At 51.0% G+C, this 26,643-nt stretch overlaps 1 protein-coding gene across 1 annotated transcript in view; it reads right to left on the bottom strand.

Moving 5' to 3' along the window:
• The window catches only part of ABTB2 (ankyrin repeat and BTB domain containing 2), a 138,089-nt gene extending 118,781 nt beyond the window's left edge, over positions 1-19,308 (bottom strand). Inside the window, exon 1 of the mRNA XM_059709718.1 lies at positions 17,986-19,308. Coding sequence (XP_059565701.1) covers positions 17,986-18,868 — 883 coding nt within the window. The 5' untranslated portion in view covers positions 18,869-19,308. The remainder of the gene's footprint in view (positions 1-17,985) is intronic.
• Between the last annotated feature and the right edge of the window lie 7,335 nt (positions 19,309-26,643).

Raw genomic sequence — 26,643 nt, 5'->3', positions numbered from 1 at the left:
AACGGAAGCTCAGGCAGGTTTGATAATGTACCCACCTCTAGAAGTTAAAAATCAGGCAAAACTAAGGGATGACGACAGAAGTCAGAATAAGGGAAGGGCCGTGAGGGCCGGTGCTGGGATGGGAGTGTGGTGGGTCTTGATCTTGATCTGGGTAGGTTACACAGGCGTGCGTCCGGTAAAACCTCATCAAGCCGAATGACACTTGAGATCCTGCACTGCACACATGGCAATTTAAAATCAGGAAGAACGAATCACGCCTCTACCTCAAATCACACAGTGAAGGGTCCCCAAGTTGAAGCCAGGTCTCCCTCACTTCAAAACATGTGCTCTTGCCCTGGCTGGTTTGGCTCAGTGGATAGAGCATCAGCCTGTGGACTGAAGGGTCCCAGGTTTGATTCCGGTCAAGGGCACATGTCCAGGCTGCGGGTTCGGTCCCCAGCAGGGGGGCGTGCAGGAGGCAGCCGACCAATGATTCTCTCTCATCACTCATGTTTCTTTCTCCCTCTCCCTCTCCCTTCCGCTCTGAAATCAATAAAAATATATTAAAAAACAAAAAAAACCTGTGCTCTTACCTCCTCTCCTGTGTGAAATTCAGAAGAGAGCGGAGGATGGTTTGCACCCTGATGCGGGGGACCTGGAAGCACACACACGGTGTCTCAAATGCCCTCGGGGCTTCCCCCTTTCCGTCAGGGGAGGGAACTGCAGGTAAAGCAAAGCCACAGGCCAAGGCCATGCTGCTGGGGCGGGCAGTGAAGGCAGAGAGGTCTAAGCTCAGACCAAGGCAAACACCAGCAGGTCCAACCCACACGGTTCCTTCCCTGGGAAAGCCAGGCCCCTGGCGAACGCGAAGGTTCCTAACTCAATTCTAATGAAAGCCTTCAGAGCTGGCACGGCGAGGGCACAAACAACCCGTCTTTGTTCTACTCTTTTTGACACACACGGGAGTGTGTGCCCAAGCCCCGCACCGACCTCAGAAACAAGGCACCTTCAACGTCCCTGCTGTCCTGAGGGCCACTTGGTGGAGGCCACTTGGCGGAGGCCCAAGAGCACAGGCTGGGGGCGTTTTGCACAGATGACAGGGAAGCTCACCGGCGTCACTGGTGGCCCCTGGCGTGATCCAGGGGGTTCACGGGATGATGATGATAATACACGGTCCAGTGAGAACCAGTCGGACTTTAACCTCAGGTGCACACTATCACGATGTGACTTCACCTCCAAAACAAAAGCCAGGGCCTCGACAGCCTCTACCTCTTAACCACATCCTCCTCCCGCCCCCAGCTCATCCCTTCCCCTCTCCCCACACAACTTAGCCATCGCCGGGTTTCCCAGCCCCTCACCTTCTCCTCCACACGGTGCTTACTGTGCCGGTGAGACATCCTTCGGGACAGTCTCCAAATTTAACCTCATAAAAACTGTATCATGTTGAATGCAATCTCCTGAGACTGACTGACCCCCTTGCTTAAGTTCATTGCTAAGGTTCATGCAGCTCCTGTTTCTTCTCCCCTGCATTCAGTGCCAGCTGAGCCCGTGTGCCTCATGAGCAGCTTTGCTTACATGTTTGCATTTCCCTTTTACACCACCATAAGGCAGGTGTTGCTGTCAGAACAAAGGACAAAACAAACAGGCGGAGGAGCCTGCCCGGTATCACACTTTAAAAAGTCAGCTTAGCGGGGTAAACCCAGATGTGTCGCCAAAGCCTCTTCATCTTCCGGCTGTAATACTCGGTGTGCTCACCTCCCATATGAGTGGGGTCTCTCATCATTCCACCAGGAGGGTCCCCAAAGACACCCCCCGACACACACACACACACACACACACACTCCAAATAGTCGTCACTTCATACCAGGCACTGTTGCAAGCATTTTAGAAGATGTGCCTCAAGATGTTGATGCAACCAGGGAGGCCTGGAAATGACTGATTTAAGCATTTCCAGCCCGAGCTGGTTTGGCTCAGTGGATAGGGCAACAGCCTATGGACTAAAGGGTCCCGGGTTCGATTCCGGTCAAGGGCACATGCCTGAGTTGCGGGCTCAATCGCCAGTAGGGGCATGCAAGAGGCAGCCGATCAGTGATTCTCTCCCATCGTTGATGTTTCTATCTCCTTCTCCCTCTCCCTTCCTCTCTGAAATCAATAAAAATATATTTAAAAAATAATAATTTCCTGCATTTTAAGGAGGAGGAGGGGGAGGTGTGTGGGCTCATGTAACAGGTATGTATGTATGCACATGTGCATGCACACACATGCACACACACACACACACACGGTTCTTTGTAGGGGTGAGGGGCCATGCTGGACATGGCGGAGAGCACAGCATGCCCAGCCAACAAAGCAACTCTTTTCGAAGAAGAGTCCGAGTTGCCCATTAACCAGGAGTGATCTGTCAGCGTCAGGGAAGCCGCACAAAGGGCACGGTTTTGTCAGCCTGGGAGGTCCCGCAGAGGGGCCCAAGTTACACAAATGACAACACATAATGCAAGATCCTGGCTCCACACCCTTCCTTCGTCTTGGGGGCTGGTACCTCCCTCAGCAGACCCACCTGCAGAAGGAGAGTAGGGACCTCATCGTTTCTCGATGGCCTTGGCTGCCCCCTGATTTAAGTCCATCTCTGGTAGCAGCTGTGATGAAAATAGTCAGATTCCCTACAAATGGCTCCAAGCTATTTGGCTTTCATTGCAAGTGGCAGATTTAGCACATTCTGGGTGTGGGCAAAAGAGTGGCAATTGCCTAACTACATGGGCCTTTCACACCACAAACTAATCCTATAGAAACAATCCGGCTCTGATTACACTGTTGGGCTGGGTGGTGCCGGTGACACCGCCCAGACCAGCAGGAGGGAAGCGGGCTGGTGGTTACCTTGTAAGGTACTAAAATGACCACTGCACAGATTCACGCTCTTCACCCCCATCATCCTCGGAAAGGAAAAAACGAAGAGAAGGAGGGAAAAGACCATGGTACACAATTTAACTTAGACATTCACATGAAAGAGCTAAGATCCTCTGAATCACTTCTTTTGATTGACACATAATACATCCTCAGGTAGAAAATGCAAACAACACATGAAGGAGGAAACACACCAATGCCATTGCCCGGATGTAAGGATGATGAGTGTGACACCGACATTTTCTATCTGGGGGCTGCTGTATGCCAAGCCCTGAGCTAAATGCCTCCCCCCCACTTCCTCTCACTTAATCTTCACAACTACCATGCTGGGCAAGTTCTAGCATTATCCCCATTTTGCAGATGGAAAAATTGAGGCACAGAAAGGTTAAATAATTACCTGTACGGTCTAGGGAAGTGAGTAGTGGAGTCAGGGTTTGACGTCAGGTTCCCGGTGTGAGCAAACATCTCTCGGACCCTGCTACCCATCCAAGAGGCCCCTCTTGGTCCTTCTCTTCCCAGGGGACACTCCTTTCAAAGCCACCCTCCGCCAGGATCCCACTGAGGGTTCTCTTGGGCTCATTCCTCAAAGCGAAGGATGTGAAAAGACCACAGGGCATGGGAAGCACTAAAAAACTTACCCTCTTGGGAAAAATTCCAATTCCAAGGAGCTACCAATTCGGGCAGTGGCTCTGCTGGTGGCAGCTGTCCAAATGGATGCTGACAGGCCAGCTTCAGGCCAAACTCCTCAGAACAGAGCTCACCTCACATCGTGGCAGCTCCTGAATGAAAGTGAGCTCACCAGCGCTCCTAGTTCACTGAAACCAACATCCTCTGGCTTATCAAGGGTCCATCAACAGCCAAGAAGACCCTTGGAGGGAAAAAAGCAGGACTCAAGTCCAAGTCCTACTCAGTAGCAGGGACAGTAGCCACAGCACTCCCCGAAGCCCGATTCATCTTCTTATAAACAGCAACCGTGTCTACCATCTGGAGGATACTGTATGTATGGCTCAAGGGAGAAAATGCCTAGAAAACTTTGTAACACATGTAAGCTCTTACGATGTGGCCAGCATCCTGCAAAGGGCTTTTATACATATTTGGTCATTGTGCTTAATCCTCACAAAATCACCATTTCCCTGACAGGAAACAACTCCAGAGAGGCTAAGTGACTTGCCCGAGGCCGTGCAGCTTGGAAACCATAAATCCTGAACCCGTGTTAAGGGTTCAGAGGTTAGAGCTACAAGAATCAATGGCCTTCGTCTCCACTTCCATGAATCTTTTTGTTGCTGCAAACAGAGGCCTTTGAGCGAGCCTGGAGAATGGTTGGGATGTGGAGACCTGGGACAACCCAGAGGCTGGCCCCGTGACCGCCCGCTGACCCCCTCTAACGCATGTGTCCCACGGGGCTGTCCGTGCGGATGGAGAAGTTCTGCTTCTGTGTTGTCCAGGGTGGGAGGCACTGGCCTCACATGATGAGTAAGCACTAGAAATGTGACTTGTGTGACGAAGGACATGATTTTTCAACCTTACTGAGTTGTATTAAGTTAAACTGGAAATAGCCTCACATGGCTAGAGGCTGCAGGACTGGGCACAGCCGCTCCCCTCACACATGGCAGGTCAGGTCTCCTGGGCACCACGGCGAAGGCTGCAAGAAAACCCGTACTTCCCAGAAGAGGCCTGAGTGTGAATGAATCAAATGATAAGTCCTCCTACCCCAGAGCAAGCATCATGGCTGTGATCTTGGAACCTTCGCCGCTGGAAGAGGGAAATGGCCCATTCGAACACAAATGGTCTCGCTTCATTTCTTCTTTTTCTTTTTAAAAGACAAAATTCAATGTGTAGAGAGCCCCCAATTACTTAGGGAAGGTTGTCACTTTTTTCTGGTGACAAACTCCCTTGGCTTATGATGACTTAAGGGCTAAAATGTGGTGGAAAGGAAAAGCCAGAAGAGTAAACAAGAAGAGGCCCAGCCCTCTCTAAGGTGTCATAAATCGAGAGGAAATAGACTCAAGGAGCTAACAGCTTCCAAACGCTCTTCCCCTGGAACTATTTTAAGCAGCCAACACAGCCTCTCGGAGGTTATTTCATTCACACCCACAAAAGAGAAGCTTCCAGGATTATCTTTAAAACACGCAGAGAAACAAATACCCACGCCTCCGCCGCCCGCAGGCCGGCCAGGTTGGCCGTCCCACTGGGCGATGTTACTATTTTAAGGCACCTAAATGGCTCGGTTGTTCAGAAGCAGTGAGGGACGGGCTTGCTTCAGCTCCTCTCACCCATTCATTTCTCTGCTCAGGAAATCGCTGCATACACTTCATCCCCACCCAGGCCACTCAGGGGAGGACAGAGGCGGCGGGGCGAATGAGGACTCTTGGAACCCAATAGGCCTCGGCTTGAATCCTGCTGTCATTTACTAGCGATGTCCCCTGGACTTCTCTGAGCCTCCGTTTCTGCAACTATAAAATGGGAGTAAAAGAGTCCACGTGACACACAGGGCACGTGCCTGGGTGCTTTGTAAAGGCTCATGGTAGGTATGCCCTGGCCCTCAGAGCTGAGAACTCAGATTTCTTGCTTTCTCTGGCTGGGGTGGGGTGGGGTAGGGGGCGGGGGGGGGGGGCACAGCACGCTGGAAATTAGGGAATCTGGAGTCAGGCTGCCTGGGTTCGATTAGTCTCTACCTCCTATTAACTGTGTGACCTTGAGCCTGTTCACCTCTCCAGGCCGCAGCTTCCTCTTAAAGATGGAGTTAACAGTATCCACCGTATTTACCAGTGTTTACTGTTCTAGATCTTTCTCTGCCCTTTCCATGCAAACCTAACAATTCAGGCTTCTTTTGCGTTTCTTCCATGATCCCTCCAGGTGAGCGATCCCTCCAGGTGCGCGATCCCTCCAGGTGAGCGAGCCAGAGCAGCACAGCTGTGAGGGGTGGGACAGTCACCCCCCTGGGTGGGGCAGAGATGAGCGCTCCTGAACAATGACTCTTTCACCACTAGTAACAGCGAATGTCTGAGCACCCTGAGCCCAGACTCCCCCACGAACTCGACCCACATGGTCTGGGCCCCATTCCAGACCATTCATATCCTCCGAATTTCTGGAGGCAAGGGCTTAAGACACACACACACACACAAACAACTTTTTTTTTTTTTTTTAACTCTGTGTAGAGAGTTAATGTGAATCCAAGGTTAAGAGTCACTGAAACAACTCTGTGAGATAGGAACCAGGTAAACCCATTAAACCGAAGAAGAAAACGTGGTTCAGAGACTAGCAGCTGGCAGTCAGGCAGTGGTAACTCTCCCACGTCCCACCCCTGAGCCACCCTGTCACCATTCTCCTTCTGAGCAGCCGAGGCCAAACCAGCATCCGGCACCTCGATACTCCCAACGCCTTCCTGAGACAGCCCCAGGCCCCCGTGCCTTCTCCCAGCACCCACGAAGGCTCTCCTGGCTAAGTTTCTAACCTAGACTTGACCTCCAGGCATCCGAAGCCGCCTGAAAGAGGCGTCTCACCTTCTTAGAACTGAAGGACACACACACCAAGTCCCAGGGGTCCACAGAACAACTGGACCCAATTAAACAGACCCCAGGCTAATGACAGGAAACCACAGATTTGATGACCTCCATTAGAGGCTGCTGGCTGCCTGTGAAGAAGCTAAAAAGCAATATTTCGCGTCTCCGAAGGCCATCAACCAAAGAATTAGAAGGCTGAAAATTAAATCTCTCCTGCTCCAAGACCTACCCAGCCCTGCCGGACCCTGCCTACCCTGGGTAGGCCCAAGGAGGGCAGTGTTTCAACCCATCATATGATTAAGCGCATTCAAGGCACCCTTTCCTCCCAGCCAAGGAGACCCGGAGGCCAACCTCCTTCTTGACCTCTCTCTGTAGTAAGTTTGGGACAAGGAACCAACTTTGCACTCGGGCCTCTGGCTCCATCCTGTGTCTTCCTCACGTGGCTGTTCCCCTTTCAGTCAACGGCCATTCGTTCTTTTAGCTGTTGAGACCATGACGCTTGGTGTCCTATGAATCCCTCCCACTTCCAAGTGGCTGACACCCTGGTCCAAGCCTCGGTGCTCTCTCACCTGGATGACTGCAAAGCCTCCTGAGTGCTCACCTTGCTGCCACTCAATGCTACAGTCCACTTCCACCACAGCAGAGAGGGTGAGCTTGCTACAGTGCCAATCAGATCCGGCCACTTCTGTGCTGAAGGCTCTCCGGTGGCTCCCAGCAGAACTCAGGATTAAAGCCAAGGAACCGCATGATGGTCAACGAGGCCCCACCTGGCGAGTCACCCCTCCATTCCCTCTCCAATCACATCTCCTACTACACTCCCCGCACCCCTACGCTCTCTCCACCCACCACCTGAACCCACCAGGCCTGGCTGGCCTCACTGTGAGGCCTCCAGCATGCCTTACCCTTTCTCATTACCCACCGGCCTCACCCTCCTCGCCTTCACGTCTCTTTCATTCACTGTTCTATCACCAAGACCTGGAAGAGTGCCCGGTGCACAGCCAGTCCTCAGTAAGGATTTGCTGAATGGGCAAGCAGATGTACCCCACACTAAACTCGGGGCCTCGCCCCTGCTCGTCTCCAGAAGCTCCCACTGTCACCACCATCCGTCTCCTCTGAGATCCACGTGGTGGGAAACACAGTGGCCTTTCCTGGGATACTTCACAGGCACCCACCGGACAGGCGGGGCCACGGGGTGGCCTTTTCAGAGGCAGCTCCCCCCACTCCGAGGGGCCCTCACACCTGCTACCGAGTTGGGTCCCCGCACAGCTCTGGCCTGCCCGCCCGTCCTGGGAGGACTGTATCCAGAACAGCTGCGAGCCGCATCCTTCCAATCGGTGTCCCCCGTGCAGCCTGACTCACTCAGCGGCCGAGATGCGTTTAAAGCAGCAGCACCAGGCCCCTGGTTTGCACAGAAACCACTGTGTGGGGCCGTATGTCCTGTCTTCTCCAGGCCACTTTCTTAATTCTCAACACGGGGAACCGGAGGGTGGGTGCTCCGTGGGGAAGAGGGATGAGGAGCCACCCCCTTTACCGAGCCTGCCATGGGGACTCCCCCGGCCCCGCTCTAACTGGGTGACTGCGAAGTGACGAGGGCTCGGGGCCCATCCACCTCGAGCTCCACGTCTCAGGCTTCAGACGCCCTGGCGGCCTGTCACCCTCACTCACTCCCGCTTCCCTCCCCTTTGAAGAAGTGGCCCTGCCAACTGCAACAAGCAGCATTTAAAAATATCCCGCTGGGCCCCACAGCCCTGCCTTCTAAATGCCTCACAATGCCTGTCTCTGTCCCACACGGTATGAAGAAGGGTGTAGCATACTTAATTTTTTTTTTTTTTTTTGAGCTTCTCCCCTGCTATAAATACCCGAGTCTGGGGAGGCGGGCTTCAAACACCGGCGGTATGAAGTCACCTCGGAGCCAATCTCACCGCAGCGCAGGCCTGCAGGGCCTGGGCGCAGCTGTCGAGCCCCGATGTGTTGGGTCGGCCAAAAGTAGACAGAACTCATCCTTCTGACGAAGGGCGGGGAGGGGGGGACTCTAAGCACAATAATCACAGTTAATCCCAATATAAAAAGGATGGTGCTTAGTCCTCCGACCCAGCCAGGTCTTCGGAGAACGCGTCCAGCTCCATCTGGGGTGTTTCTTTCCCAAGGATACTAATTACAGGGCTCGACTTCGGGGAAATGATTTCACAGTGTCCATGTGGGGTCTAGAAACATTATCAGAGACAGAAGGGCCCGTGGAGAATCTGGTCCAACCTCTTCACACCACAGAGAGAGGAGCAGAGAGCCAAGGAGATGCAGTTATTCACTCCGGGTCATGGAGGGGCCAAGCTCCGATCGAGAACTTTCGGATCCAAATTCTTCGCTCTCTGAACCAACTGTCCCAGACGCTTGTGCACACCCACTCGGTGTGGGGGGTGAGCCTCGGCTTGTGTGTATTAACAACTCTCCTAACAGCAAATACTGATTCTCATATTTTAAAAGATAGAGACTTAAGTTGTTTTCTCGTGTTTTTTTTTTTTTTTTTTAATTTTCCACAAAAGGCTGGCCTCAGTTTTAGGGATGATTTTCATGCACTGAAAGGCCCGTTTTGACTCTTCGTGGCCCAATTTAAATTCCCCCACCCCTAACCTTGTATCTGTGGTATTTTCAAGTTCAGCTTTCCTGGTTAATTTTTCCATCGTGGGCCTGACCCCGCCCCCCAACCTCGGCTCACTTTGAGAAAGCAAACAATGAGCCCCAAATTATGAACCACAAACAATTACAGATGTATTTTTGCAAAATGTTCAAGATGTCCCTTTTTCAAGTGAAAAGAAAAATCCTTTATAACAGTAGGGTCAGGAAAAGGACTAACACCCTAGGTTCTGAGCTAAGCCACGACGATCTCTCACGTTTTATTCTTGTCGGTGGAATTCTGCTGGATTCTGAAAAGTCCAATCCAGGCGGCTCATGCTACAAGGTGGGTCCACAACAGCGAACATTTGGCACGACTGAGATCCTTATTATCAATGCTCTGGAAACACCTTCGCCGAGAATTAGAAAGTGACTAATCCTCTCAGAGAACTGGGCTGCTATTTTCCAAAACTCAAAACTGGAACCTGAATGTATCAATGTATCTGGGGCCCTCTTACTGCATCTGCGTTATGTCCCTTCCCACCTCCATGTTCGAGAATCCTGGCTTTGGCCAAAGTCCATCCAATGGCCTCATTTAATGAGTTTGTCAGCCCTGAGCTTCGTCCCGTCCTGGGGTTGCACTGGCCTGAAATGCGACGTTCGGGGCCATGGAAGAAATGCCAAGTCAGAAGCCAAAGTCAGCAGACGCAGCAGAGCTCATCGAAGCCTCGCTCTCCATGCCCTCCCCACCCAAGTCTGCTCGGTGAAAGCCTTCTGTCGTTTACTGGCGTTGCTAGGACAGCGGGCTGGGGGCATTTTTGAGGTCAAGCTTTCAATCAACCAGAGGGGTGATGGGAGGTCTGGGACTGTGGTTAAGATGAGCTGGGGAGCAGACACACTACATTTCTGAATTATAAAAATAAGTTTTGGAAAACTCTCTTCCTGCACTCTGGCAGGCTCCGCAACATCTGGATAAAAGATGTGGGAAAGTTTTCCTTCTGACGGTCTTATCTGCCCTGCTCCTCTGCCTTGTTCGGCCTGAGCCTCCCAGCCCAACGGGGTAACTTGCTGTTTTCCAAAACACACACTTTGGCTCCAGGTCTTTGCTCACACTGCTTCCCTCTTTCTGGAAGCCTCGCTGTTCTCTGTGCCATCTCCCTTCCCTGTCACAGCTCCCCCGGCCCCAATCCCACTGCTCATGTGCCACCTCCTCCCCAAAGCAGCCCTGACTCCCTCTCAGCCACCTGCCCCGGGCTCCTGCCTCTCTTCTGAGCTCTCCAGGCACCGAAAGCTTCAAGGTGCCCATCGATGGGACGGACATTCTATCTACCATACAGAGGGGCTTGGGAAGATGAGATGAAATAGCTGATGAAAAGCCGCCACGACGGGCAGTGGCACACAGGAAGGGCAGGTTGTCGGCACAGCCCCTGGCATCTGAATGCAGGGACCACACGCTTCCTCGTTAAGGACCCACGTATGTGCTATGCTTTCCTTACTAGACTCTCAACTCCGACGGGCAAGATCCGTGCTGGTCCTCCCCCCGACGGTCGGCAAGTGGTTGATTAATGTGGCCAGCGTGGCATTTCCCAGGCTCACGTAGGCTGTGTTTCTTAAGCTTCTCCTCCCAGTTCGGCATGCAGCTCCAAATATACCGCCAAAGTTGCAAAACCATTTAGGCCTTTTTTTAAAACAAGCAAGACGACCACAGAGTATGTTTACATGACAGGCCAGCAAAACACAAAACACCTGCCGTCCTGTGGCTCCGGACTTGGCAGCTGCAACAAGCGGGGTCCGATATCCACCACGGCTCCCTGGGGCCTGGGGCTTCGCGTTTGCACTGTCGCTGTCATCCTGGCGGGGAGGGCACAGGCCCGGAGGGAGGGGCCTGATCTCAGGGCCCACTGCCAGCTGCTTCCTTGTGGGAGCAACCGAGCCATAAAGGAGCAGGGTGCTTTTTCCAGAGTCCATCACTTCCTCCTATTAGTCACCAAGGAAAGCCTTGTGTCGAATACTCGTCACCCTGGGATTCGGGTCACGATCTTTCCCTGCACTGGAGACTCCCTCTTTGGCAAGAGCAAACACGGCCGGTGCATCCTACATAAGTTTGCAAAAATATAGCAATAATTCGAATTAATATTTTATGGGGCCAGGCACAGTGCAAGGCCCCTTACAGAGACTCATTAAATCCTCACAACCATCCTCTTGAGTTGGGTTTGCTTTCTAGCCCTACTATTGAGCAGTGTTTTCCAACCAGGGGCGATTTTGCCCCCCAGGGCACATGTGACAATGTCTGGAGACATTTTTGATGGTCAACACAGGCAGAAGAGGGAGGGGGATGCCCCTGGTATCTGTGGGGAGGGGCTGGGATGCTGCTGAGCACCCTACCATGCACAGGACAGGCCCACGGCAAAAAAAAACCCCAACCGATCCAGTCCAAAATGTCTGTAGTGACCAGGCTGAGAAATCCCGCTACAGAGGAAGAAACTCCAGCACAGATGTTAAACCACCTGCCCAGGGCCACACAGCTCAGGAGTGAGGGAGCCAGGAGTTACACTCTTACTGTGAGCTCTGAACTCTAAACCGGCAGCAGCTCTAAGCACAACCGTCCTGACCCCTCGTTTCATGGTCGAAAAATGGAGTGACTTGCACTTTGGGACCTAACACAGACTTCAAAGCCGAAGCATTTCAGCTGGTCCCTCTCTCCCCACGGTGCTAGCACTGGGGTTTCACCAGTGGCCTGACGCTGTAGCGGACTCTGAGCACATCGAAGTCCCCTTCAGAAAGGCTTTTTTTGCCAACTCCAGAGCCAGAGTTCCCGAGACCAGGGGTGTGTCCACCTGCCGGAGCTGACTCGCCCCTCGGGGAGAAGACGATCACAGTGGAGTCTGCAGTCTCTCCATTCACTAAACTTATTGATCACCCAGCGGCCGACACACCCAAGGCCCTCCCTGGGCAGCAGAGCTCCATGCCCCCTCAGGAGCAACAGCAATGGCTCCTCAAAATCAATACCACCTACAGGGCGCACTCTGGGACGGCCAGCAAGCAACACTGAAACAGCAGCCTAGCATCCTTTGGAGGAAGGCCCATGCCTGGTCTTCACTGTGGTTGTGAGGATTCACTGGGCTACTGGACTTAGGCTAAGGGCCCGGACACAGCCAGCCATTGACAAGATCTATAATAAATCCTGTTATTGCTATGAGTTTGACCCTCACCACCATTGGAAGAGGGTCAAATGCTGTCCTGCTCTTCACCACCTTTGTTTTCATGATTCTTCACACACACACACACACACACACAAAAAAACGACAAAAACCAAAAACCAACACAGGCTTGGGCTTGAGCAATGTGGGGCTTGGTTCTGGCCCGGCCATGACCGAGCTGTGAATTCTGGGCTCCCGGAGATCCTTCTGTGAGAGGCCATTCCATTCACTGGATCTTTGTGGGGACCCGGCGAGAGCAGAGATGGTAAACAGTCCGAGGTGTTACACAAAGACCGGACCTGTTATTATAGCTGTACAAGTGTGGAAACGGAAGCCAAAGCATCCACCCACTGTCCAAACCTTATGAGGTAGATGCTGATGGGGAGGTGGGGTAAGAACCAACCCGGGGATTAGCAGCAAAGTGGCTGTGGCCTGTTTCAGACCCTTGGGTGTTGAGATGCACCGGCATGTCTCGGCAGTGAGTGCCTTGGTTCTATTCTCAGATTGGAGGCAGGTGGGATGGAACACAGACACGCCTTGCATGAGCAATAGTCAGCAGCAGAATTGCCCTCTGGGGCAGCTCTGCAGGCAAGGAGGGATTGGAATTGCTATTCTCAGGGGAACTGACTGCTTCTGATTTTCAACTCAACCCTCCTGTGGATTTGTCATTTGCCGATTAGACTTCTATGAAACCCCCTCTTTGGGCATCTCACACTGAAGGAACCCCCCATCCCTCACCATTTACATTTACTCATCACAGCTGGCCTGGGGTACCCTACTAGAAATTAGGGTATCAAAAAGCTGAATGATGTCTCTGTGGTTTGGGTACCCCACCTCTAACTCTATTCATCAAGAACGTGACATTCCCTGCCAGGGTGGAAAACAGGGAAGGTTCTTCCAAGGGGGAGAGGGCTTTCAAATTAAATTTCTGGAATTAAACAACATTTTGTATGGGATGCGCCATCAACTGCCTAACATTTACGGAGGATCCACTCTGCCCAACAGTGGGAGGCACGGGGAGGCACGGGGAGGCACGACGCCCGTGCGCTCAGTCTACAGACACAGCAGGAAATGGTTCCAGAATCCGCTCAGGGTGCTGTGGAGATGCCAGGAAAGGTGGCTCTTCCCGGCGGGGGTGGAGTCAGGGCATGCTCCCTAGAGGAAACAGAACTCCACCTGTTCCTCTAACTACATAAGGCTGAGTTGCATTTCTCAGACATTCAAGGAGGGTGGGGGAGGGGAGGGGAGTTAAGTTTTTATTTCCAAAACTTGCTCTGTTTCAGTTTTACCCTCCTTCCCCCCACCCTTGGCTTCAATAAAATAGTCCGAGATGGGAAGCTGCCCTCCTCCCTCAGACTACCCAGATGGGGAAACTGATTAAACAGCAACTAGCAGCTCCATTAACCCTTGGTCCTTCTGTTGATGATCTCATTGGCGATCCGTCCCATAATCTCCTCGCTAACTGGGTCCTACCACTAGGAGAGTTTTCATCCCTGCTAGAGATGCAGCCCTTTTATGTCTCGGCTGCAACCATTTGTTAGGATTTGCCTCAGCTGATAACTGAATAGTTCAGGAACGTTCTCAGTCACAATTTTTTTGCCTAGAGGTACTGAGATAGCAGTAGTTTTGATATATCGCCTATTGCTAATGAAGCTTCAGAGAGGCCTTCCTTGGCTGGATTAAATTAGTCCCAGTCATATTATCCTACTTAGTAGGACCTACTACCTTGGCCTTTTTGCTTTCTTTTCTTTTTTTAAGTAACACTGATAAAAGAGCATATCCCTATTTATTTTTTGTCTTCTCCACTAGTTTGTACGTTTCATGAGAGGAGGACCACTTAATCCACAGCACTTTTAACAGTGGAGGGCACAGGGCCAGGGCTCCATAAATGTTTGTTGAGTGAACTATTGTTATTCATTGAGCGTTTACTATGTGCTATGGTCTTTAAACCTCTGATCTCACCTAATCCTCATGCAAACCTTGAGTTAGGTGCTGTCATTATCTCCCATTTTACAGATAACAAAATTGAGGCTCAGAGTGGTTAAGACATTTGTCCCAGGTCACTCATATAAGTGGCAGAGATAAGCTTCGAACCCTCACTGTGATTCCAAAATCTGCACTCTTTGCCACGTTGACAGAGCGCCCCTCATGCACATCCTGGTTACTGTTCTGGAGTAAGGCTGTTCTCACCAAAATCCTATCATTTAACCCGGAGCTTCAGAATTGAAGAGAACTTTCTCAAATGCCCTGTAAACTCATAAAAGCTTAGTAAGAAAAAATGGCCCAGAAGGAACCCAGAAGTGAGGCCCAGCCTCAAACTCGAATACAGGGATGAGAGAGAGAGAGAGAGAGAGAGAGAGAGAGAGAGAGAGAGAGAGAGAGAGAGAGAGAATGAGAGGAGTTTCTGTACTCTGCCGACTCCGTCTTTGTAAAGACTGCTCTATTAAAGTGGACTCTCCACCTCCCATAAGGAAGCCACAAAGATATCATCACTTAATGACACTGCCCTGGGAACAGGGACATCGATACCAAGTGAGCAAGTGACATATAATCCCCGGCTGCGCTATGAGATCATGTTGTATAAGCACTACAGAACTTTTATTGCCCCTCTCGGGCTGAGCAAAACCATATTTGCCCAGCACTCTGAGTAATGGACAGGCATAGATGGAGTAGAGCCCTTAAATTCCTGGCTGGAACACATTAAAAGTTTAAGAGCCCTATACAGGTGAGCCAGAGGCATGTGCCCATGCTATAGAATTAGCAGGCACAACAGCAATAAATACATAATTTAAAGGGAAGACCAGTAGGACTAGAACAGTGGTTCTCCACCTTGGCTGCACATTAGAATCACCTGGGAATCTTTTTAAAATCCTGATTTCTGGGCCTCATCCTCCGGAAATTCTGTTTCTTTGTTACTAATGTTGTGGCCCCACCCCATAACAAAGAAACAGAATTTCTGGAGGATGAGGCCCAGAAATCAGGATTTTAAAAAAGATTCCCAGGTGATTCTAATGTGCAGCCAAGGTTGAGAACCACTGGACTAGAAGATGAACCAGCACTCTCCTTCCCATGTGTAGCCATTTCCCACGTAGTCTTCAGCTGTGGGGAACTTTGCCGCAAGCCTTGGGCTTATTTTCGTATAACAGAGGTTTGGATCGCTCCATTTCTTTCCTCAGCAGTTGATGCTCCCCCTCTGAAGTCAGCTTTCAGGCATAAGTAATTCATTGCTCCGCTACTAAACATTCATTTCACTTGGTCTATAGAGACTCGGTGAATCAGCCTAGTTATTGTTGACGGAGGCCACCTCCAGGTTTTCATGTATAAAGAATGAGCATCCATGTTACTAAGTGGAAGTGAATCGTCACCCCGCCTGCAAGGGAGTGTTCCCTGGGGACCAGGGAGTGCACAGAGGGAGATGCTTGCTCGGATCATCCAGGGAGCTGTGCTGTCTGTCTCAGAGAGTCTGCTGTCTTGACTAGCATCACTTAAGGATTGCTTGGGGTGGGGGAGAGCGGTAGGGAGGAGGTCAAATCATAGGGTCACAATCCCATGTCAAGAAACTCCCAAGGAGCGATGACACTAGATAAGAAATGGCCCTTTCGCCCTAACCGGTTTGGCTCAGTGGACAGAGCGTCAGCCTGCGGACTCAAGGGTCCAAGGTTCGATTCCGGTCAAGGGCATGTACCTTGGTTGTGGGCACATCCCCAGGAGGAAGTGTGCAGGAGGCAGCTGATCGATGTTTCTCTCTCACCGATGTTTCTAACTCTCTATCCCTCTCCCTTCCCAATAAAATATATTTAAAAAGAAACGGCCCTTTCGTGGAAGATACCCATGTTTCAGCCGTTTCTGGTCACCCCGCATTTTCAGGGGACCCTAGAGAGGCAACTGCCCTTACTCGCCACGATCTGTCCTTAGAAACGCTGAGAAGCTCCTGAGCTGCAGGGCACCAGCTGGTGGGTGAAGGGCATGTGTTTGTTTTCTTTTGTTTGTTGGGCACCTATCAGTCCACCTTTGTTCTAGTTTGGCTTCTGGGGTTAGGGCCTCGGTCTCCTCTCCGAGGAGTCTTTACTTCTTTGACTGTAGCCTGGGCCTCCCCTCAGCCAGAAGTTCAGAACTCTGTGCCCTGGGCTATGACAACGGATGGAAATCCCCCTGCCCTGCACACTTCCTCTCCGGGAGTTGTTCCCCGTGGTGATGCCACAGCCCTGGAGGGCAAAGCACAACTTATCAGCTGTGATATCATCAACTGAGATTCTGGACTGACCTCACTCTGACCTAAGAGGAGGAAAATTAAAAGGCAAACGCCCTGCCACCCCAGGCATCTCCTTTGGCCGTGCCTGAATTAAAAACAAAACCAAGGAAAGCCCAGGTCAGCCATGCTAACACATGCAGGCTGTCCTACAACGAGGCCTAAGAAGTCGACTGCTCTCCTTGGAACTGGGACTAACAAAAACAAAGCTGCTTCCTTTTCTCCAGTGGCTAAAAGCCTGCTTGGGTTCCTGTTCTAGCTCTGTCACTGAACATCTGAGTAATCTTGGGCAAATTACTTCACTGCTGGGTACCTTAGTTTCCCCATCTGTAGAATGGGGATAATACTATCGGTACCCACCTGAGGGTTGCTAGGATTACCCGAGTTAACATATAAAGTGCTAAGAACAGAGACGGAAACATTAAGTGCTAATTTTAAATTTTAGCTGTTATGCTCATGCTAAACCATGTTTAACTGTAACTTCCTGTATGCCTTTTCCAGTACCCACCGGACCTCTTCCACTGAATGCTCATTTGCCACTGAAAGCTGCCCCCCCAAATGGCCTTCAAATCAGATTGCTAGGATGACTAGCCATAGTACCATTCTAAATAATTTATGGTTTGCTGACTCCTGAAACAGGAGTCTGGTAGGCAGTTTGCTGTGGAGTCTGTCACACCCTAACCTTGCCAGGGAGAAGGTCAAGTGCTTCCCTTCCACCCTTTGCAGGAAGCCATGTCATCATCCTTCGGAGAAATTTAACTACCCAGTGGTTTCTTCCCCAGTCCTGACACCCTGCAGTTGCCCATCCCCCATCCTCTTTCCCCATAATGTGGTTTACTGGGTCATCTGTGTTATTGTTCCGGTCAGAAAAGCCCTTAAGATTGTGCATTTAATACAACACAGGGCTTTCATCAATTGCTCACTTGGGTGGGGACAGCTTGGAAAGTCAGGCCCTCCGAGCCAGGGGATGGTGCCCTTCCTGGGAAGAGGATCCAGGAATGCCCGGGTTCCATCACCCTGGGCGCACACAGGGTTAACCCACCACACTATGCTGGGCGCATCCTTCAACCCAGCAAAGCCCAGGAAGGCAGCACCGGTCCGGGGCTTCCTGCTCCCTTCCTCCCACCCCACTTATCCAAGGCTCAGGTCTTAAGAGTTCGGACCTTCTGGCTGCTACGAACAGGCTGGGGAGACCCTGAGGCCAGAACCACAGTGTGCCCAGCTGTTGGGAAAGACGCCACCTATAGGTCCCCTCCAGCAAGGCAAAGAGCGTCACTTCAAGAGGGGTTCAGAAATGGCTCGGTCAGGAGGCTCAACTCTCCCAGAAAGTGACACTGACACGCGGGACGGGGTGGGGATCAACCCTCCAAACGTCGGTCGCCTGAAGCACAATCTCGGGCCAGAGCCCTTTAATGAACTCCTCCATCCACAGATCAAACGCTTTCTCTCAGGCCCTGGCACGCCCACCAGCTTCCTCCTAAAATATTCGCCCCCGGGTCTCTCCCACCCTGCCCCTCGGCGGCGGGGCCATTGGCGCACTTACCGTTGGCGTTCTTGCCGCAGATGAGGTGCTCGTAGGGCTGCAGGACCCCCCAGAGCTCCGCGTCGTTGTTGATGACCATCTCCAGGGCCTCGGCGGACACCTCCCCGCCCCCGGCCCCTCCCCCGTCGGGGCTCTGGCTGGCCAGCACGCGGGCCCGGATCTCCTCCACCAGGTTCTCCATGCACGCCGTGAGCGAGATGGCCGCGTACTCGTGGATGCGCACGGAGATGCGCGTGTCCACCATCCAGCGGAAGAAGCGGCCCACGGAGAAGGTGAGGCCGCAGCGCGCCGACTTGCCCCGGCGCAGCCCGTCGCCCGCGCTCATGCTGTACAGGGACAGCGCCTTGACGGCGGCCACCGCGCAGCTCTCGGCCAGCGCCCAGCTGTGCACCAGGCGCACCGCGCTCTGCACCTCGAAGCGGGTGCACTTGGCGTGCAGGACGCTCAGCCGCTGCGCCTCGCGCGCCACCCGGATGAGCGCCCGGCGGAGGAGCCCGGCCAGGCGCCGCACCGCCTCGGCCGAGAAGAGGGGCGGCCGCCGGCCGCCGGCGCCTTTGCGAAGCACCCGGGCCACGTCCCCCTCGGTCCAGGGAAACTCCTCCAGCTCGGGGAGGCGCGGGCAGCGCGAGAAGAGGTCGGCCACTTCGGGGTCCTCGGGCAGCACCGTGTTCACCGTGTCCCAGCTGTTGTGGCGGCTGTTCATGGAGCCCGAATAGCACCACCAGGCCGCCCCGCGGTGCTGCGGGGCCGAAGAGTTGAGCGCCTGCGAGTTGGACTTGGAGGACGAGAGGCTGAGGGAGCGGCACGAGTCCCCGGCCCCATACCCGGAGTCCAAGGTCAAGTCCTCCAGCGTCTTCAGAGTGGAGCTGTACGTCCCGGCCATGGGGAGCTTGCCGGGGGCGGCCTCGCCGAGCGGGGGGGCGCTCACCACTCCATGCTCCCTTCTCCAAGTGGCAGAAACAAGCTCTAGGCTCTCCGGGGCGCCCTCCTTCTCGACGCTGCGGGACACGGCGGCCGCATCGCCCGGCGGCCGCGGGGAGGTGGGCGAGATTCGCCGGGGCCGGGGCCCGGGCCGGGGCCTCACGCGCCCGGCGTCGGGACGCAACGCTGTCACAGGAATGGCCCCCTCACTGCTCCTCAGCACTCCCGCTTGTTCACCTCAACTTCCCACAGGCGGAGCGTCTGTGCCCGCAAACAAGGAACCCCGAGAGAACAGGGCGGCGGCGGCGGCAGAAGGAGGCGGCGCCCCACGCGGCGCGAGTCTGGGACGAGCCGGCGAGGAAGCGCCGGGCAAACTTCTGCGGGGCGAGCGCCGCCTCACAGCTGGGTACCTCGCAGCCGCCCGCATGCAAATAAGTCCGGGCGGCCCACCAATCACCGGCCGCTACGGGCAGGGGCTGAACCAATGATCTCTCGGAGAGGCGGTCACTATGTAGATTTCACTCCGCGGCGGGTGAAAACCCTGGGAGGCGGAGGCGGGGCGGGAGGCCGAGAGTCGGGCGCAGCGACTGGGATGGCGGTGGAGGAGGGGGAAGGAGAAAGAGCGAGAGGGCGTGCGGGAGGTGGGATGGGGGTAGGGGTCGGGGGGGAAGGAGTCCGAACGTTAGTCTCGGGAGCTGACGATTTAAAGAAACATGGAAAGGAAAAGCCACTGTGCGCTGCCCGCCTTCCTGCCGCCCGGGGGTGGCGTTCGCAGCTCTTTTGTCAAGTCCTCTGCAGCCGAACACGGGCGCCAGCGTTTGGAGAGTGGGACTGGGGTGGGGTTGGGAGACCGGAGAATGGGGGAGGGGGCCCAACCCAGACGCCCCACTTCTCTCCCAGACTTTCTTCCAAGCCCCTCCCGTTTTCTGAGACGAAACTCCAGTTGCGTTTGGAAGGAGGTGGGACGCCCCTGCTCGCTCCGCCCCCCCAAAATCCGTCAGGTTCTTTGCATTGCTCTCTAGGCTCGGTCCAGAACAGAATTTCTCCTAAACTTGGAACCTGATACATGGACCGGCAGCAGGAGGTCTGCGATCCACCCACCCTCACTTGAAATTACGCAGTTTTCCGAGTATTGCTCCAGGGAGAGGGTCCTAAATGATCAAATTCTCGGGAGTCCGCGCCTTCCCTGCTACATCTCTCTGTACAATAGTGCCTGCTGTCGGGTGCGAATGTGTGGTTATTACCGGAGGAATGAGAAGGGGAGACGTGTCCCTAGCACTGACCTGAGTTCGAACACCTGGCTGAATGCACCGCCTCTAAATGGTGCGCCCAGGGGCGAGCCGTATGTCCCCTCAGGACTTGGTTTTCTCGGGGTGGGAGGAGGGTGAGTGCTGACTTCCAAGCAGCGCTGTTGTAACCGTGTCTCAGAGTGTGTGCAGAGACGGCCAGTCAGCGCGCTATTCGTTCTAGCAGATTCACGCCCAGCCCACCCCGTCCTGCTGCTGCCCAGTAACTGTTCACATACACGTGCACAAACGTGCATTTGCCCCATCCTGTGGAACCGCAAAAGGAGATTGTGCACGCGTTTCTCCCAAGTCAACCTTCGTGCTCCTGAATGGCTCCTTTGTGCAGTTCTGACCTTGGGCCGTGAGTTAGATACGAACTAGAAATGTCTGGTTTGTCTCCTTCTTAAATTAATGGCCCTTTCCCTGTGAAACTACCCGCCCCCCCCCCCCTTTTTTCTCCTTCTTTTTGGCAGTTCTGGCTTAACAGGTCTTCTGAGAGTCTTTATTTATGCAATATCGCCTCCTAGTGGTTGGAACTGGGAACGGAGTCAAGGATGGAAGTAATAGGAAAGACAAGTTCGCAGGGGCCAAATTAACAGAGGACACAAGATGTGACTATATCTTGTAGAATTGAGATAAGAAGTCTAAGTAGGTAATTGGGTTCAACTTGTCAAAAGTGTGAAAACAAATTTGATGCAATTCAAAACTTATTAGGAAAAATAGAATATTAAGGCAAATGTCGCCCTCTAGTGGAAATTTGGAGGAAATAAATTCCCTCATGTTTAGTCTTCCCTGCCCCCTTCTTCTCCCTCCCTCCTCCACCCGCCCCCCCCCCCCCGCCCCCCCCCCCCGCTATTTTTCTATTTTTTTCTGTTTGTTGTGCTGCCCCTTGAAAGTAGGAAACTTATTAAATGAAAAGGTTATCTGGGAAACACAGCCACATTTCAGAATCCCGTGGATGCTAAACTGCACCACAAGGATTTGTTCAGAAAATTTCAGCTGTGGGAAATGCTACTGGACAAACAACGGAGTTTCATTAATAAATTATAAGGAAAAAAGACATGATAGTAAAAGACATATCAACCAATCACAACATGGGGAATTTATTTGGAATTTTATTTTTATTTTAAAAAACCAATAAACATTTGACCTCATGAAACAATTGGAAATAGAGGCACACTGCCTAGTTTTTCACTATTACAAAATCATCGTTCCCTTTTTGATGTGTTAATGGTAGTGAGGTTATACTTACTCAGTGTTCTTATCTTTGAGAGACACATCCTGAAATGTGTTTTGTAGTTTCCTCCATTAAAAAAGGAGTGGGAAAATCTTTATGAAAAAGTCTGGTAAGGGGCTGGGAGGTTATAAAAGATGAGTAAGACTGTAATCTCTTGTCTTTCACATATTTCCCAAAGTAGTCTATAGTCTACTCCAGAACTGGAGGTACAAAGTAAACCCAGAGTGTGTCTGTGTGTGTGTGTTGTGTAATGGAGGAGAAAGAAAAGGAAGAGAGAGAGAGAGAGAGAGAGGCAGTGGACAAGATACACTGAGTCATCTTAGAAATGAACCAACTGATTGATTTCACTTAATCTTTTGGGAAGTTGGCAAGTGGGTGAAGTAATAAAACTTTGGATCAAGAAAAAAAGAACATGGCTTCTTATACGTGTGTGTGTGTGTGTGTGATTAAAGCAATTTTCTATTAATGTGTTTAATCTTAAGAATGCAAATTATATTAAAAGAAAAGGCAGAGTCACCCTAATTCAGGCCTGGCCCAAACATAATCTTTGGAGAAAAACAACTGTCACGTAGCTGCAAAAGTTAAAAAGGACATGATGAAACCATAGCAAATATTGGGAGAATTCCCAGAGGAGTGAGCAATGAAGAAACAGATCTGGGTTTGCCCATGCAAAAATTATATAAGGGCACATGCTTGGAATAACATTTAGAAATGTTACCTTGTGCAAGGTCTCAATTCTGTTTCTGGAGAGTAGGGGGCAAAAGACCCCTGAATTTATCTTAAAAGTGAAGGGGTTATAATCCCAATTATGTAAGTACAGACAGAACACTGTTATGAGAAAGGTAGATCATGGCCTTGACTTTGGAGAGGGGTCAAGTTTTAATTTAGTTAGTGGATCATTGGAGGCACATTCTCTCAACATTTATCGAACACCTCCTGGGTCTGGAACTGTGCTAGTTACCAGGGAGGTGCATTGGACAAGCTCCCTGCCATAAAAAAATGCCTGGCCAGCGTGTAGAGACAGGCACATGAGACCAGCTATTTTGCAAAACATACTTTGCAGAGCTGCTCAAAAACCACAGATCAAGGGCCAATGCCAGTTCTTTGACTCACCACACAGGTTGACGAATCTAGAGAAGAATGGTACAAACACAACGAACGCGTAAGTAAGTGGAACAACAAATTGATCTTTCTCTCTTTCTCCCTACCTCCAAATAAATAAATAGATAAAGAAATAAAATAAAGTGTTTTGTTTTGTTTTTTAAAGAATGGTACAAACACCAGGAGGGAACTATTCTGTGCAATGCAAAGGTGCTGGTAGGTAAACACATAGGCCATGGTTTGGAGACCACTCAGTTGCTGAAAAAGGAAGTGTTGGTGTGAAAACCGTGACATCATCTTTTCATTCCATGCAACCCAGGTTCCATGCTGACACGGGTGCTGTTTCCTGGACCTCACCTAAACAGGCACACAGATCATTTGAAACAGAGAGCTCTGAGATGACTAAGGGAGGGGGTGTGTGTGTGGGGGGGCGTTACACTTCCTCAGAGCATGTTCTGCAGAACAGTTAGCCTTGTGAGATGGTCTGTGAAGAAAAGATTTGGTGGTTAAATCGGGAAATTTTGCATTCTGTTTCTCCCTATGGCATATACATGATGCACAATCTTTTATTTAATACTATATCCCAGGCTTAATTGGGCAGGGAACTCTCCCCACCCCCAATTGCTATAAAGCTATTAGGACTTTTCCTTGAACTTGAAGTAGAAAACACAACAGCCATCTTTTACGTGTCTGCTCAGACAGTGGTGGTAGGGCAGGGCCCTTGGAAGAAATCCAGATAAATCCCAAGACAGGGGAAAGTTCACCATCTGACCCCTTCACAAAGCGAGAAGTGAGGGTGGGGGTGGGGAGGTGGTCAGGTCTCTCTGGGGAGGGGGGGAGAGTTGGCATTACTGATTTATTAGTTGGTATTACAGACACAGCCATTGGGAGCCTGGGTTTTAAGGGCAATAATTTTAAGGGATGGGCTGGAACTTCAAACTCCAGAGCTGAATTAAAAACGACAGGTCAGGAAACCCAGGGACTATTGCCAAATCCCCACATCTGGATGTTCTACTAGTAGATCCCCATTGTCAATGAACTGCACGTGTGCTCCTTATTTATGGAGAATTTCTAGAGTCAAGTATGGCGTTCAACTCTGCAATCTTTACCAAACATTCATCTTTTAAGACTCACTTAGCATTCTCACTACACCTCTTTCCTTGGAGGTCCCGATTCAGTAGCCGGAGGAGTGACTGGGGGAAAGTATTGTAAACAAGCATTCTCCCCTGCTTCTTATCAGGCGAGCTTCGGAACTAAGGCATTTGCCTCTGAAACCTAAAGGGCCAGGGGACTGGTTTTAAAAAAAAATACTGATTCTCGACCCTACCTGCAGAGATCCAATGAGACTAGAGACCAGGAGTCTTCATTTCTAACTGGTGGGTGTCAGGCGATTCAAATGCAGGGAGTCCAGGAAACTTGCTCTGCAATTTGCCAGTCCAGGAAGTTCCGGTGTTCCCAGCAGGTGGCACTCTCGTTCATTGTGCTAAAAACTTACACACACACACACACACACACACACACACACACACACACACTAATTTCTTCACTCATGAGCTGGATTTTTAGAAAAGTTCTAAATCTCCCAAGTGGGTAGATCTAGGGCCAAATAGCTTATGACTACTGAGGAATTCCTTCCCAAATCTGGAGATGTCTTTTAAGCAGGGAGGCGCAGTATTAGGAATGAGTATAGACGGCCCCACCCACGGGACAGCTGGGTTGCAGTTGGGACCAGAGAAAGAAAAGGATCCTCAGATTTCAGCAGTGGTCTCTTTAGCCTTCTGAATGCTGGATTAATTTGAAGAAAACTAAGGCTACACATATGGTGGGAATATGTCTTAATTTAGCACCAAAGGGTTAAAAATGGAACCCTGTTTTAGTCCTTTTAAACAACACTCCAATTCAAAGCAAGAAATCCACTTGGGATTGAAGACATTAGTGGGCATTATGGGTGACCCCTGCCCTATATAATAAAGAGCTAATATGCAAATGGTCATCATGCCCTCACACCATCACGCTGTAACTGCTCAGACACTCAACACTGGGGAGAGAGGAGTGGGGACCTGCCAGGCTGTGGCCTGGGAGGGGGACAAGCCATATGCCATGCAGTCCTGGGCGCCAGCGGCTGTGCCTGTGGCCCAGGTGCCTGCAGTCGGCCAGAGGGAGGGAAGCCCGGGTCCCGGTGCCTGCGACTGGCTGGAGGAGGGAATCCTGGGTCCTGGGTGCGGGGCAAGGCAGAGGTGGTTAGGGGTGATCAGGCAGGCAGGCAGAGGGGTTAGGGGTGATCAGGCAGGCAGGCAGAGGTGGTTAGGGGCAATCAGGCAGGAAGGCAGAGGGGTTAGGGGTGATCAGGCAGGCAGGCAAGCAGGCAAGCAGTTAGGAGCCAGTGGTCCTGGATTGCGAGAGGCATTCAGACATCCCCCGAGGGGTCCCAGATTGGAGAGGGTGCAGGCCTGGCTGAGGGATCCCTCGCCCCCCTTTCCCTCCCCCCGTGCACAAATTTTGTGCACTGGGCCTCTAGTATTACAGATAAATACCAGAGCACAGAAAGTTTTCTTGGCTTCATTTGGTCAGCAAACCTGTAAAAAATCAAGATTTGTTGACCTTGAGTTGAATGATCTTAGTTATACACTTTAAACAAACTTTTTATTACTGAACATTACAAACATGCACAAAAAAGAATTTTATAATGAACCCCTTGTCCCTTTCACTCAGTTTTAATAATTATCCATGTATAGCCAACCTTGTTTACCCTGTCTCCTACTTCCCCTCCTGATCCCAGGATTTTAAAAAAGTACATCTCAGACATCTAACATCGAGTGATGTCCACCTCAGCCTTTGTCTGCTGGGCTGACTCAGGGGTTTGGGGCAGTCCTAATGGGGCCATCTTTAACTTTAATTCTGCTAGTTTCACATTAAGAACATATGCCCCAGGGTCCAAAAATATAGTCCCTGATACCAAGATAACACTTACAAATGTGGGCTCTGCTCTAGATTATGGGGTTCGAGGCACATTTAACTAGGTATTAGTTTCCCCTCCTGTGTGAAAATCACCATATTATCAGTATGAACAATTACTGTTAATCCGTTTTCTCAGTTTCTGAATGGATGCTAATACGCCCCAAACCTATATCGCAGGGTAGTCCAAAGATCATTGTAGGGTGTAGCTCTCTAATAATTATCTTTCCTGTGTGCGGTTTGTGGTTTTTAAATCACCACTGTCCCCAATGTTAGAAAAGGTATGTTTTTAAAGTTTACATTAGTAATCTAGGACAGCAACTTCATTTTTAGCATTTACATGTTTTTCTTTGTTAACAATGTGTATTTGGAAAAATAAAATGGCAATAAGTAACAACAGCCAGGGCTGACCCGCAGACCCTGTGCGAGGGATGAATGATTACTCTAACACATGTTTCTGTGAAAGAGAGGGTTAAGGGGTTGCCTGGCTAGAGAAAACAAACAGCCCCGTTTGCCTGCCTCCTCAGGTTTTTATTGTAACAACAGCTTGATCTAAAATTAACTATTAGATACTATCAGTAGGGTAAGCATCCTTGAGAAACCAGTGCATCTGTAGTGTCCTTTAAGCAAGGATGTCTAAAGTCTAAACATAAAGATTCCAGTAAACACCTAGGGGCTCAGACTTGTTTGGAAAAGTCAAGGCAGGGTCTGACTTTTGGAAATTGCTCCTTACAGACTTTCTGACCAAGTCCCGTGCTTCTCCACAAACAACCATACACCCAACACTTAAAATATACAAAGCAGGAAGTAAAGAAAACTAAGGCTACACATATAGTTGGGCCTTCCAGAATCTTTTCTTGAGTTTGACATACATCTCTCTCTCTTTTTTACACATTTTATCTTTCTGCACAAACTCACACAAACACACACACACACACACACAAACTCACACACACACACAAACTCACACACACACTACACTCCCCCTCCCCCAAATATGGGTTAATGTAATACATATGTTCTTCAAGATATCATGTGAAAATAGATAGTGGACATCTTTCCAAGTTAGTAATATATTTTGCTGTATGTGCAGTATATCTTGGTAAGGACTGAGTGGTATTCCATTGTGTGGTGTACCATGACTCCTTTGGTTAGCCT

This window comes from Myotis daubentonii, chromosome 9 (assembly GCF_963259705.1).
Source record: "Myotis daubentonii chromosome 9, mMyoDau2.1, whole genome shotgun sequence".
In the NCBI taxonomy this organism is placed as follows: Eukaryota; Metazoa; Chordata; class Mammalia; order Chiroptera; family Vespertilionidae; genus Myotis; species Myotis daubentonii.
Note: the sequence above shows the minus strand (reverse complement) of the source record. Positions and strands in the feature narration are given on the sequence as shown.